The following is a 14,659-nucleotide window of genomic DNA, read 5'->3' on the forward strand; positions in this document are numbered from 1 at the left end:
ATGCGGACAGCACTCCGTGTGCTGTCCGCATCCGTTGCTCCGTTCCGTGGCCCCGCAAAAAAAAATATAACATTTCCTATTCTTGTTCATTTTGCAAACAAGAATAGGCATTTCTACAATGGGCCGCCTGTTCTGCAAATTGCGGAAGGCACACAGGCGGCTTCCATTTTTTGCGGACCGCAAAAAAACAGAACGGTTGTGTGCATGAGGCCTTAGAGGGATAAGCAAAATATACACTGCTCAAAAAAATAAAGGGAACACAAAAATAACACATCCTAGATCTGAATTAATTCAATATTCTTCTGAAATACTTTGTTCTTTACATAGTTGAATGTGCTGACAACAAAATCACACAAAAATAAAAAAATGGAAATCAAATTTTTCAACCCATGGAGGTCTGGATTTGGAGTCACCCTCAAAATTAAAGTGGAAAAACACACTACAGGCTGATCCAACTTTGATGTAATGTCCTTAAAAACAAGTCAAAATGAGGCTCAGTAGTGTGTGTGGCCTTCACGTGCCTGTATGACCTCCCTACAACGCCTGTGCATGCTCCTGATGAGGTGGCGGACGGTCTCCTGAGGGACCTCCTCCCAGACCTGGACTAAAGCATCTGCCAACTCCTGGACAGTCTGTGGTGCAACGTGACATTGGTGGATAGAGCGAGACATGATGTCCCAGATGTGCTCAATTGGATTCAGGTCTGGGGAACGGGCGGGCCAGTCCATAGCATCAATGCCTTCGTCTTGCAGGAACTGCTGACACACTCCAGCCACATGAGGTCTAGCATTGTCTTGCATTAGGAGGAACCCAGGGCCAACCGCACCAGCATATGGTCTCACAAGGGGTCTGAGGATCTCATCTCGGTACCTAATGGCAGTCAGGGTACCTCTGGCGAGCACATGGAGGGCTGTGCGGCCCTCCAAAGAAATGCCACCCCACACCATTACTGACCCAATGCCAAACGGTCATGCTGGAGGATGTTGCAGGCAGCAGAACGTTCTCCACGGCGTCTCCAGACTCTGTCACGTCTGTCACATGTGCTCAGTGTGAACCTGCTTTCATCTGTGAAGAGCACAGGGCGCCAGTGGCGAATTTGCCAATCTTGGTGTTCTCTGGCAAATGCCAAACGTCCTGCACGGTGTTGGGCTGTAAGCACAACCCCCACCTGTGGACGTCGGGCCCTCATATCACCCTCATGGAGTCTGTTTCTGACCGTTTGAGCAGACACATGCACATTTGTGGCCTGCTGGAGGTTATTTTGCAGGGCTCTGGCAGTGCTCCTCCTTGCACAAAGGCAGAGGTAGCGGTCCTGCTGCTGGGTTGTTGCCCTCCTACGGCCTCCTCCACGTCTCCTGATGTACTGGCCTGTCTCCTGGTAGCGCCTCCATGCTCTGGACACTACGCTGACAGACACAGCAAACCTTCTTGCCACAGCTCGCATTGATGTGCCATCCTGGATAAGCTGCACTACCTGAGCTACTTGTGTGGGTTGTAGACTCCGTCTCATGCTACCACTAGAGTGAAAGCACCGCCAGCATTCAAAAGGGACCAAAACATCAGCCAGGAAGCATAGGAACTGAGAAGTGGTCTGTGGTCACCACCTGCAGAACCACTCCTTTATTGGGGGTGTCTTGCTAATTGCCTATAATTTCCACCTGTTGTCTATCCCATTTGCACAACAGCATGTGAAATTGATTGTCACTCAGTGTTGCTTCCTAAGTGGACAGTTTGATTTCACAGAAGTGTGATTGACTTGGAGTTACATTGTGTTGTTTAAGGCTGGGTTCACACGAGCGGATGCCGTGCGTGACATCCGCTCCGTGAATGACAGCCAAGACCCGATGCAGACTGCAGAGGCACGGAGCATTAACATGACTGATATTGCTCCGTGCCTCTCTGTGATCTCTTTACTACGAAATCACAGTGAGATAAAGCCGTCACTGTGATTTCGTAGTAAAGAGATCACAGAGAGGCACGGAGCATTATCAATCATGTTAATGCTCCGTGCCTCTGCAGTCTGCATCGGGTCTTGGCTGTCATTCACGGAGCGGAAGTCACGCACGGCATCCGCTCCTGTGAACTAAGCCTAAGTGTTCCCTTTATTTTTTTGAGCAGTGTAAAAAGGGTCTGGAGGTGGTGCTGCAGGCGGCCACCCACTGCACCACGGTTTTGCGGTAAAACCATGTGGCTATTGACCGTCACAGGAGGGTGGAGCTTGGCCACGAGCGTCCAGCCGCACTGTGTGGTCCTATCCTATCTGTTTTTTCCTTCTGAACGCGTCCATCCCCGTTGCTGAATGCGACCTATCTAATGAAAAGTCATGAAAGACCCTTCAGTGAAAACAGTTTCAGACCAACAGCCACATGAATGTCCACATATAACTTCTGCTGATCAAGCCAGTCAGTATGTGGACATTGATTTGGGTGCGCCTTAGATCCACAGGTCTACATGACAAGACGTGTTGTCAGAATCTCAGTAGTGCAGCCTCAGGCTCAAGCTTTGGGCCTGTAACCCGAAGTGATCAAATATCGACATTAAAGATTGATTATCCATTTCTTCCGGTAGATTTCCTTTAAAGGGCTCGGACATTGGTGGAATATTGCAGGATATGCTACCAATGTCAGATGTGGGACCCGCACCTATATCCAGAATGGGCCCCTGAAAGTAAAGGGTAACGCGCCATGCTCGCTAATTATTACTATGGGAGTTCTGAAACTAGCTGAGCAAGCTCTCCTGGCTATTTTTTCCGAAGTCCCATAGAAATTCATTGAAATGGCACCGCGCAAGTGCGGCCACCTCTCCATTCACCTCTATGGGACTGCCAGAAATGGACAAGCCACTGCTCGGATATTTTCGGAACTCCCATAGAAATGAATGGAGGATGGCTGCGCATGTGCGGCTGCCATCTGTTCACTTTGGGGTTCCCGTTCCAAAGACAGAGGTGATATCTGATATTGGTGGCATGTCCTAACAAAATGGTGAGGCAGCCCCTATAAGGAAAAATGGACATGGAAGAGAAATAATTATAAGGCCTCTTGCACACGAACGTTTTATTTTTCAGGTTTTTTGCATTCTGTATACGGACCGTATACATTTCAATGTATACGGAACCATTCACTTCAATGGATCCGCAAAAAAAACTGAAGGTGCCTTCCGTTTTTCCGTTCGAAGATAGAACATGTCCTATTAATGTCCGCATAACGGACAAGGATAGGACTGTTCTATCAGGGGCCAGTTGCTCCGTTCCGCAAAAAAATGGAATGCACATGGACGTCATCCGTATTTTTTGCGGACCGCAAAATACTGAAAAAGCCATACGGTCGTGTGCAAGAGGCCTAAGACAGACAGACATTCCTCTGGAATTAAACTGATTTCTCCTCTCATCTGCCGTTATCCACCTGTTTTATTTTTTTTCTTAACCAGTTGCGGACCATCCGTTGACAATATGTCTGGCCAGTCTGCATTTAGGGGCTCATGCACACGACCTTAGTTTAGGTCCGCATCTGATCCACTTTTTTTTTTGCGGACCGGTTCATTTAAATAGGGCTGCAAAAGATGCGGACAGCACACTGTGTGTTGTCCGCATCTGCACGTACGTTCCATGGCTCCACAAAAAAAGATAGAACAGGTCCTATTTTTGTCCGTTTCACGGAAAAAGAATAGCACATTTCTACAGAAGTAAAAAAATAAACAAATGGTGGCCAGGATCCTTGTTTTGTGGATTAGCGATTTGTGGACTGCAAAACAGATGCGGTCGCGTGCATGAGTCCTAAGGCCGAGTTCACACGAACGTGTGTGACCTGTGCTGCGGCCCGCAAATTGCGGGCCGCAATGCGCGATCGCCGGCCGTAGGTCAGCCGCATCGGATCGCGGACCCATTCACTTTAATGGGTCAGCGATCCGCCCGTTACGCAAAAAGATAGGACATGTTCTATCTTTTTGCGTAACGGAAGTACTCCGTAGTGCTTCCGAGGGGTCCCGTTCCGCTATTCCGGATTTGCGGACCCATTGAAGTGGATGGGTCCGCATCCGTGATGCGGAATGCACACGGAACTGTGGCCGTGTATTGCGGGCCGCAATACGGCCACGGATCATCACACACGTTCGTGTGAACTAGGCCTAACTCTGCAAGGACTTTCTGGACATCCTTGCAGTTACAGGCTGCGTGGAGATGGTGCAGGAGCAGGGACGCCACTTACTGTTCCAGTCCTACCAATCATGTGAGTGGCACTTTGTGCTATTAAAAAAATATATATATATATTTTTTAAATTTTCCCAGGTATAAAACTGACATTAAAAAAATAAAGCCCGATGTGTCACTGAAAAAAGATGCAAATATGATTCATATAAATGAGCAGAGAAAAAAAAAAAAAAGTTATGGCCTTTGAAGAGTAAAAAAAAAAAAGTTAAATGTGGCGGGTGCAGGAGGGCTGGTGGTGGAGCTGAATGGCCCGGTCGTGAACTGGTTAAAAACAGGCACAGATGAAAAACAACGGCCTGCCTTAGGGACAATATACAGTAGAAACAAAGGGGCAGAAAGCACTGGTATAGCGGTACATGAAAACAATATATGAGGCGAGCGTCACCACTGTCCGGGTGCACGCCCCCTCGTGTCTGAATCTGCACATACACGCCACACATTTATTGGGCTGACTAGCTCCTCCCACAATCTCCGCCCCCCTAAGGTATATCAGTGAGCATTCATTTAAAAAAAAAAAAAATATTATAAAAAGTTTAAGATTTTTTACTTTGTTACCTCTTTGCTTCTTAACATGTGTTTTTTTCTCCTGCACCCGGTGCCTGTGTTCTGGGAGATTCTGGGGAAAGAATAAAGGTAGAGACCGTCATAAAGGAGATGCAGGGAGAGCGTCACACTGGTGGGCGAGATTCCCAGATTACGTTTTTTTTCTTATTACATTACTATGCACCGTGTGACCTTCTGCTAATCATTTCCTTCTCGCCTTAAAGCCTCATGCACACGGCCGTGTCCGTTTTGCGGTTCACAAATTGCGGATCCGCATACCACAGATACCGCCCATGTGCGTTCCGTATTTTGCAGAACGGATGGTCCAGTCCTCAGTAGCGCATGTCCTATCCTTGTCTGTGATACGGACAAGAATAGGACATGTCTATCGTTTTTGTGGGGCGAAAGAACGGAAGTATGCATGCGGACAACACACTGTGTGCTGTTCGCATCTTTTGCGGCCCCATTGAAGTGAATGAGCCCGCATCCAGACTGCAAAAAATGCGGACCCAAACCACGTCATGTGCATGAGGCCTACTAAAACATTTTTTTTTTATAATACCGTCCCTTTAAGAATACATGATTACGCTATCACCTTAGTTATGTGACTCCATGTTTGCCGCTCAGTGAAGATTTACTGTGATTGATAATATTGGTGTATGGTGGCGCAAGTTTGCCCAAAATATGTTATTTTTTTGTGAGAAATTTAGCTCAATTTTCACCTGTTTTCTAGTTGTAATAATCTGTCCTCACCAGGGAGGTTTCTTCGATGATAAATTTTAAGTATTCTTACAAATGTCGCGGTGGAGACGGGTCAGATTAATAAAACTGTCCTTGTTGCCCATAGCAACCAATCACAGCACATAAAGTGCTTCATAAATTGCAACCAATCACAGTGCAGCTTATATCTTCCCAGAGCAAGATATGAAATGAAAACTGAGCTGTGATTGGTTGCTATGGGCAACAAAACCACTTCATAAATCTTCCCCATTGTATTAAACTGCCTCTTACCTTGTAAAGTGTTCTTTCAGACTTGTCCCCTGTGAGAAAAAAACAGAACCAATTAACCCAAATTCCTCCACACAATAAAGAGTATATAGCCCTGAAATCTCTAAAATACGGCACTGCATCGTCCTCTTCTGGGAAAGCTGAGTCACAACCAATATGGCTGCCATTACAGTGGCTATCATCGAGCTTTCCTAGGGGAGGCCCAATATTGAAGGGGTATTCCGGTTGTTTAAGGTTATCCTCTATCCTCAGGATAAGGGATAGCTATTAGATCTGTGGGGTCCTACCACTGGGAACCCCACCCATCATGAGAACGGGGGCCCCGTACCTCCCTGGAAATGAATGGAGTGGCCAGTCGGGCATGCGTGCAGCCATTCATTTCTAAGGGAATTTCAGAGATAGCAGCGCGCTCTACACGGCTATGTCCGGAACTCCCATAGAAATGAATAGAGCAGCCACGTGCATGCCCGACTGGCCAGCCCGTTCATTTAAGGGGGGGCTGCAGGGGGTATGGTGCCCCTGTAGGAACCCGACTGATCTAATAGTTATCCCATATCCACAGGACAACTTTAAACAACCGGAATACCTCTTTAATGTGGCTAATTTATGTAACCCTGGTGATGGCGTCCCCTAAATTTACTATAACACTCAAGGAGTTCCCCTCTGAAGTCAATAAAGGGATTCCCAATTTTAGTATAAAGAGTCCCCTCTTGTGTATAGGGGTCCCTCCTCTTGGCATGTAGCCGCCTTTACAGGGGCACCCCCTTTTGGGCTATAGCCGCCTGTACAAGTGTACCTCCTTCTAGCCGCCTGTACAGCGGTCCCCCCTCTTGGGCTGTAAACGCCTGTACAGGGGCCCCCCCTCGGGCTATAGCCGCCTGTACAGGGGTCCCCCCTCGGGCTATAGCCGCCTGTACAGGGGTCCCCCCTCTTGGACTTTAGCTGCCTGTACAGGGTCCCCCCTCTTGGGCTATAGCCGCCTGTACAGGGGTCCCCCCTCTTGGGCTGTAGACGCCTGTACAGGGGTCCCCCCTCTTGCGCTATAGCCACCTGTACAGGGGTTCCCCCTTTTGGGCTGTAGACGCCTGTACAGGGGTCCTCCCTCTTAGGCTGTAGACGCCTGTACAAGGGTCCTCCCTCTTGGGCTTTAGACGCCTGTATTGGGTCCCCCCTCTTGGGCTGTAGACGCCTGTACAGGGGTCCCCCCTCTTGCGCTATAGCCACCTATACAGGGGTCCCTCCTCTTGGGCTGTAGACACCTGTACAGGGGTCCCCCCTCTTGGGCTGTAGACACCTGTACAGGGGTCCCCCCTCTTGGGCTGTAGACACCTGTACAGGGGTCCCTCCTCTTGGGCTGTAGACACCTGTACAGGGGTCCCCCCTCTTGGGCTGTAGACACCTGTACAGGGGTCCCTCCTCTTGTGCTATAGCGCCTGTACAGGGGTCCCCCCTGGATTTGATGTTCTGGGTTTAGCTTCCCATTAAGTCGCTCTGCCTGTGCTCAGGTAGGTTTGCCGTGCCCCGCTCGCCCAGCACTACTTACCTTTTCCCTCTGGCATCTTGCCCCAGTGGCTGGGTTTGGGTGATTGAGTGTGAGGGTCTCTGCGCACTGAACGCCCCGATCCTGGCACCACCCACATTTATTCCCTGAATGCCCCCACTGTGCCCGAGAGAAGGGGTAGATTCCAGAACTGGGCAGACATTCTGCGTATTCAGGGAGAGATGTGCTGACCCAGGCACAGAGAGGCGCTCCCTCCCTTAACCCCTGCATGGCCAGAGGACACTATTCACCACTGGCAGGTCACAGTTCTATAAAAAATTCTATATATATTATTTTTATATGAAATTGATGCTGACCAAGGAAATGTTAAAAATTGCCCTCCAAAAATTGATCTGGACCCCCTGCTTTATGATGGCAGTATTTGTGTAGTAACTGGTCAGGAGCCTGCAGGATCTGTATGCGTCCCGATTCCGACAACCATTCTGGTTCTGTGCACCGGTGCTTCTGTGTTATCATAGGGACGCTGCATAGGTCACATAGATAAGGGCCACAGCAAAAGCCAGGTTGGCTGAGGATAATGATAGGGATGATGATTTGGATCCAGACAAGGTTCCTGTGTGATAGCACTGAGCTGTATGAACCAAGAACAATAAGTGTTGTCATGGGGGCACGGGAGCCAGTACAGGAGTAAGCTATGTAAAAATAGTCACATCAGCTAAAGGGCACGTTATAGAACAGCAGCTCGTACTTCTCAGCCTCCCTGTTGTACAACTGAGGTCATCCCATTGGGGCCCCATGACAACACCTACCGTTCTTTGTTCATACAGCTCGGTGTTATCACATAGGAACTTTGCATGGATCCAAACCACCATCCTTATCCAACCTGGCTTGTGCGTGTAGCCTGCGGTTGTTGTCTACGTTTTTCCCTGCATGGCTGGATACATCTGCAGACACGAATGCACATAAAACACACCTTACTATACTCTGCTGCAATAACATAACGGTCATAAATGGGGTCACGCTGAAGTCAGGCCAATCCAGGAGCCCGGAAGGGGCGTAACCACAAACATGTATGTAAGGGTTAATTATTGACTCCTGGATCTGTAAGGGCTCATGCACACGGCCGTTGCCCAGCCGAGGCCGTGTGCACCCCACATCACAGATGCGGACCCATTCAAGTGATATGGAAGCTGCGGTGCGGAATGAAGGCACGGAAGCACTACGGGGTTTCTCTCCGTACCTCCGCAACGCAAAAAAATAGAACATGTGGACAGATCATGGACCCATTCAAGTTGAATGGGTCTGGATCCGTCTGCGGAATCCGAACGGCTGTTGCCCGTGCATTGGGAATGGCCGTGTGCATCAGCCCTAAGGGTTCACACTGGACAGATTGGTTGCAGAAACTTCACCGATTGTCCCACTCATCTGAACGGGGCTTGCAGGGAAATCCGTATACTTGACGCCAAAAGAATGCCCTTCAGAGCAATGCAGCCGATTTTCAGACGCTGAAATTTCCGCAACAAAATCTTCTGCGTGTGAATTCACCCTATAGGTCGGTTCAGTAGTATTTCTAAACATAGCATTCGATAATCCAGAAAGTCCAATAATCCGACACCTATAGGTGGAAGTATTCTGGAATCTCAGAAGACGGAGCAACTTTTTTTTTTTTTTTTTTGGGTGTCTATATCCAGAAATCCTTAAAGCGGTTGTCCAGGACTAGAAGAACATGGCCGCTTTCCTACAAAAACAGCTCAGAGCCTGTCCCTGGGTTGTGCTGGTATTGCAGCTCTGCACCATTGAAGTAAAGGTGCGGTGCCGTTTTTGGAAGAAGGCAGCCATCTTTTTTCTAGTCCTGGACCACCGCTTTATTTTTCTCACTTCAATAAACTTTATTTGTTATTCACACTAATACATGATCTGTCAAAACCATAGTAAATGATTAGTACGGACGGATTTAGGGTCACGTCACAACCGTTCAATAGTCTGATAACGAAGCTCCATAATAATGAACAATGGAGACGGGGCGTGAATTTTACTTTTTTCCAGGTAGATCACCTGTGGACTTCAGTCAGTTACCTGGGCGCCAGCACCAGCCTCCATTAATGATTAATGCTCTGAGGTCAGGAGCATCTTCAGGACTGGAGGGAGATCTCTGGATCTAGGAAAGAGGAGGTGGAGAAGGATGTCTCAGGAAGTGGGGAGCGGCCGCCCACAAAACATGGAGGACTGAGAAGAATAACAGGGAAGAAGACGGGAGCTCGCCATGGTGAAGGCGTCCAACTGTTCCTTGGATGGGGGGAATTTCCCCCTGTCCTCAGAGTTCTTCCAAGGTAATATGGCTCTTATACAGTGGCCTATAGACTGACACCCAATAGGGCGCTCATACTTCTAAATATTGGGCCGAGCATGTCTGGTTTATTCTGCTCCAATCGATCTGATAGTCCGACGCTTCTTTCCTGCGCACAATTTACGGATAGTTTGGTTTCCCTTATGTCGTTTTATTGATGCTGCCATCTTCAGTGGGTGACATGTCGGACGACGACAGAGATGGCAGACCTTCTTCTAACGTCTATGTCTAGCTTTAGACCTCATGCACACGACCGTATGTGTTTTGCAGCCCGCAAAAAAAAACAATGACGTCTGTGTGGCATTTCGTTTTTTTTTTTACGGATCCATTGTAACAATGCCTATCCTTGTCCGCAAAACGGACAAGAATAGAACATTTTCTATCTTTTTGGCGGGGCTACTCAACGGACATACGGATGCGGATAGAACGCGGTGTGCTGTCTGCATTTCATTCGGACCCATTGAAATGAATGGGTTCACATCCTATCCGCAAAAAAAAACTGAACGGACACGGAAAATACATTCGTGTGCATAAGGCCTTGGTGTGTCACCTGCCCGACCCTAATCTCAGGAGGGTGCCCCCCCCCCCCCATATACCCCCATGAGTGTTTCTGTGTGTCATTAGTGATAAAGAAGGACCTGTGGATATTCCTCATCCCCGTACTGGTCGGGTTCGTTCAGCTGGCTTTATTCCTGGAGGAGATGGGATTTTTCCTGCGGAATATTCGGAGCACGCGGAGGACCTGCCTGTACCTGTGGATTCTGGGAGTATATCCGGTGAGTTAACTATGCCGTATGATGGGAAGGGGGTACTGCATCTCCATGATGGCAGGACGATATTTCTGAGGGAACCCTTTAAATGATTTATCGGAAGTTGAGGGGGTGACGCTGGTGCATTTTATGTACTTGTGGTGCTCAGTCTGGCCGTTTATGGCTTCTCTAATATTTCCTTTTTCCTCCTGGCCAGGTGTTCTGTGTCTCCTCCATTATAGGGATGTACATCCCCCGCTCCTCTTCAATCTGTAACTTTGTGGCTTCCATGTAAGTCTCTGCTCTGGGGTAGGTGGATGAGTCTATTGTGTCTACACACATGATACCGTACACTAAGAGGGAAAGCACACGGACATTCCTGGATACCCACAGTAAACCAGCGCCCCCTAGTGCCGTGTTTTATGGTTGAATTAGGCCCCATTCACATTTGGTGGTCATGCAGAATTTAACCTCAGCAAGTAGAGGTTACATAATGTAAAAATCTCATCCACATCGTGTCCGCATTTTAAAACCAGTCTCCCACAGAAGCTCCCTACAGGTGCCACTCGTGTCCTACCCTGAGCTGATCTGCCACTACCATACCCACGGACCCGGCGTCTTCATCGCTGTTCTTCTTTGTTTTAAGATATCACTCCATTACACTCTGGAAATTCTTGGACCTGATAACCGATTTCTTTGGTGGTAAAGCAAGAATGTTAGAAGAACTGGGGGGTCAGACTGTCTCCCCGAACCCGCCACCGTGCTGCTGCTGCTGTTGTTTCCCCAACATTATAGTGAACAGGTGGGTACCTTATATTGATGCCCCCATGGTGGGCATCAGATGACGAAATACAGGGAAAGTTACCATTAGATTGGTTTGCAGTAATGCGGGAAGATTACAGCATCAATTATAGAGTCAATTATAGAGTCAATTTGCTTTTCTAAAACCCTTTTTTTTTTTTAACCCTTTCCCTGACCTGGATGTGAATGATGCATTACATAACGATCCAGCCTGTCATTTTCCCTGTCTCAGGAGCAATCTGCGGTGGATGAATATTGCCGTGTACCAGCTGTCGGCGGTGCGGACCCTTCTGTTTTTCATGGGCCTCACTCTATGGGCTGATGAGAAGTACGACTACGGGGATGTGAGTATGAGCACGCGGTGAGCTTTGACTCCATTATCACAGCGCCTCTAGTGGCCACACGAATAACTGAACAATGGTGCTGGGGCCGGAGTATCACACAGGAGCTAGAAGACCCCTGTGTCATGCTTCGTCCTCTCTGGCAGTGCACTGGAGAGGGGAATGACAATTATCGTCGCCCCTGTGCAACCAAAAAGGTTTACATTCCAGGTTGAATCTAAAATTCATGTTATACTTATATGGGTACCAGGGACTGGACCAGTAAGGTCTAATGGCAGGACCTGTAGGCGATGGCCGTAATCCTAGACGTCCACTGGTCCAGGATTTCTTCAAGCCTGTCTGTTGACTTCCAGCTGGAATACACCAACCCCAACTCCTACATCAACATCATCATCACCCTGTCCACGTTCCTCTCCTTCTACGGCTATCTGCTGTTCTACAAAGCCACAAAGAAATCCTTGGAGGGTTACAGCCCGAGATCCAAGTTCATCTGCATCACTCTGGTGCTCATCTTGTGCGGAGTGCAGAACGGGATCCTGGAGACCATGGCAGCCCTGGGAGCCATTCCTTGTGTACCGCCCTTCACGGTGGAGACACGCTCACAGAGTAAGTGCCAGCCTACCTAGAAAAGGTGGGACGTCATTGGGGATATTCCTGGTGCAGAATCTACACAGAGCCACGATGAGGTAATACGGTGCCATCATAGCTCTGTGATGCACTGCTCATTTCCAGTGTTTACGGCCACTGCTGCTGTGCATGCGCGACTAGGTGTGCTTCCAAAGTCCTGTCCACCACAGAGGCTGGCCCTTTTTCCTATAGTTTGCAAGCACGGCCACCACTGATGGATTGCTGAGTGGTCATAACCCCTGGAAAGGAGCAGTGTATAATGTGATGGGAAAATGAATGAAGCCAGCAAAGGCGGCAATATGGAGAATCACAATACGTTAGTAAGTGCCTTGTATTAACTTTTTGCTGAAGTGAGACTACCCCTTTAAAGGGGTTCTCCGGGTTCAGAGCTGAACCCGGACATACCCTTTTTTTCACCCAGACAGCCCCCCTGAGGCTAGCATCGGAGCATCTCATGCTCCAATGCGATCCCCTGCCCTGCGATAAATCGCGCAGGGCACGGGCTCTTTTGTTTTCAATAACACACTGCCAGGCGGTAACTTCCGCCCGGCAGTGTTCGGTGACGTCACCGGCTCTGAGGGGCGGGCTTTAGCTCTGCCCTAGCCGTTTTACTGGCTAGGGCAGAGCTAAATCCCGCCCATCAGTGCCGGTGACGTCACTGGGGTTCCTGTCAGCCCGGTACATCACCGGAACTCCTACAAATGCCGTTGCCCTGCGCAATTTAGCGCAGGGCAAAGCAGAGCATCGGAGCATAAACTGCTCCGATGCTCATGTCAGGGGGGCTGCTGGGGTGAAAATGGAGGGATGTCCGGATTCAGCTCTGAACCCGGACAACCCCTTCAAGTGATAAATGCTGGATCCTCCAGCCACAAGGAACTGTGCAGTGGTGGAACATGCACCCTGCCACTCTATTCAGTGCCCGTGGCACTGACAGAAACAGCTGAGCACTGTGCGGCCTTGCGGCTGGGTCCTCTGTTCTGCCAATCAGTGGGGTCCCTGCAGCCGGAACGCCACGGATCTAGTATTTGTCACCTATTTAGTGGCTAGGTGATAAATGCTCTGGCGAGAATACCTGTTTAACACTTAAAGGGATGTTCCACTTTCATCCTTTGTCAAACAATTTTCTTGTGAACCGTTATCTAATTACGATACATTTATCCCTGGGGAGAAAACATCTCATCAGATTTGGTAGAGGTGGTGGCTACACAATTTGAAAAAATGGTTGCCCAAGAGTGACACGGGTAGAAAACTACAGGAGATATTCAATATAACACTGGCATAATATTACGACTACATGACTAATGTGAGAACACGTTCCCTCTCCGCAGCCATCTACAATTATTCCGTTACCATGGAGATGTTTTTCATCAGTCTCTTTGCCCGTTATTGTTTCCGGAGAGTGGAGCCGTGTACGGAAAGGGACTCTATGACCCGGGAGGAGATGCAAAACAAGTCCTCTCAGACCAACCTTGCGGACATGAGCAGCCTCTTCGAGGAGTACGGAATGGGCGTCAACGCTGGTTACATGAGCGAGGGCGACGAGACTCTCTGCCACATTGAGCACGCGCCGCTGGATAAGTACGACTTCCTGCAGGAGAGCAGCGTGGTTCTGCCCCGGCGAAGCACCGCCAAACCTCAGTCCCGGAGCACAGGTATCGAAATGAGAAGCATGAACTTGACTCCTCCAGAAACCTATGAAGTTGCAACTCCGACAACATCGGCCAAGGGTGGACTACAAGTACAAGCACAGATTAATTATATTGGTATCAATGATGCAACAGTGGTTTGACCCCGCAGGACTGAGGGCCACATGAGATTGCTGCGACTGCAACCCCTTGAGAGACAAGATGGCTCATCATAAACTGCAACGGGCAGCGCGACATTTGTAATCTTAAAAGGAGTTGTCCAGCCTTTACTAAGTAATTGCCTATCCGCAGGATCGGCGAGGGTCCAAAACCCCTCACCCAGTGAGAGCAGTGCTACATAGTTGATGGTGCTACACCCGAACACCATTATCGACAAGGGTGCAGGGTGTCGGACCCCCGCAGATCAGCTAGTGATGGCCTACTCTGAGGATAGGCCACCACTTTAGTAAAGGCTGGAAAATCCCTTTAATGTTGTGTGGTCACAAGTCACCATGTAGCCCTACCCTTATTCCCTGTGCAAGGTGGCACAGATATTGCGGTAAATTGGCAGTCTATGCAATGGAGCCCTCCTGGGTCATGGTTGTTACAAATTCTACTTAGACTTTAACTTAGCAGCTTCCCAGGACTCCTACATGTCAAGTCTGCTGAGTTATGCCAATAAATATCCCCCCCCCCCCCCGTAATAAAGCTCAGCAGATATACTAGCGGCCATATTGGTTGTCACCCAGCTTTGCCCGATTGACAAATTGCTAAGAAACTGCTGAATAGAACTGAACACTTTGAGGATAACTCCAATGAGTTTTGTATTTTAGCGGGAAATCTACAAGATTATATCGGGCAGCTACATGACACACTCCTATATATATATATATATATACACTCCAAGTGATCA

The 14,659-nt window shown here is 48.7% G+C and overlaps 1 protein-coding gene across 1 annotated transcript; it reads left to right on the forward strand.

Moving 5' to 3' along the window:
* The first annotated feature begins 9,439 nt into the window (after positions 1 to 9,439).
* Positions 9,440 to 14,459, forward strand: LOC121009203 (organic solute transporter subunit alpha-like). The gene is made up of 7 exons (XM_040442151.1): positions 9,440 to 9,586; positions 10,228 to 10,379; positions 10,570 to 10,643; positions 10,999 to 11,154; positions 11,386 to 11,497; positions 11,848 to 12,100; positions 13,450 to 14,459. The coding sequence occupies exons 1-7, from the start codon at positions 9,520 to 9,522 to the stop codon at positions 13,908 to 13,910; spliced, it is 1,275 nt and encodes a 424-aa protein (XP_040298085.1). The 5' UTR covers positions 9,440 to 9,519; the 3' UTR covers positions 13,911 to 14,459.
* Positions 14,460 to 14,659: the final 200 nt, after the last annotated feature.

This window comes from Bufo bufo, chromosome 8 (assembly GCF_905171765.1).
Source record: "Bufo bufo chromosome 8, aBufBuf1.1, whole genome shotgun sequence".
NCBI lineage: Eukaryota > Metazoa > Chordata > Amphibia > Anura > Bufonidae > Bufo > Bufo bufo.

What these genes read in the sequence shown, in the direction of transcription:
- LOC121009203 (XM_040442151.1), top strand. Translation starts at nt 9,520, where the DNA reads ATGGTGAAGGCGTCCAACTGTTCCTTGGATGGGGGGAATTTCCCCCTG. An exon ending in GGATTCTGGGAGTATATCCG is followed by an intron (nt 10,380 to 10,569) that starts GTGAGTTAACTA and finishes CCTCCTGGCCAG; the next exon opens with GTGTTCTGTGTCTCCTCCAT. An exon ending in GGTGGAGACACGCTCACAGA is followed by an intron (nt 12,101 to 13,449) that starts GTAAGTGCCAGC and finishes CCCTCTCCGCAG; the next exon opens with CCATCTACAATTATTCCGTT.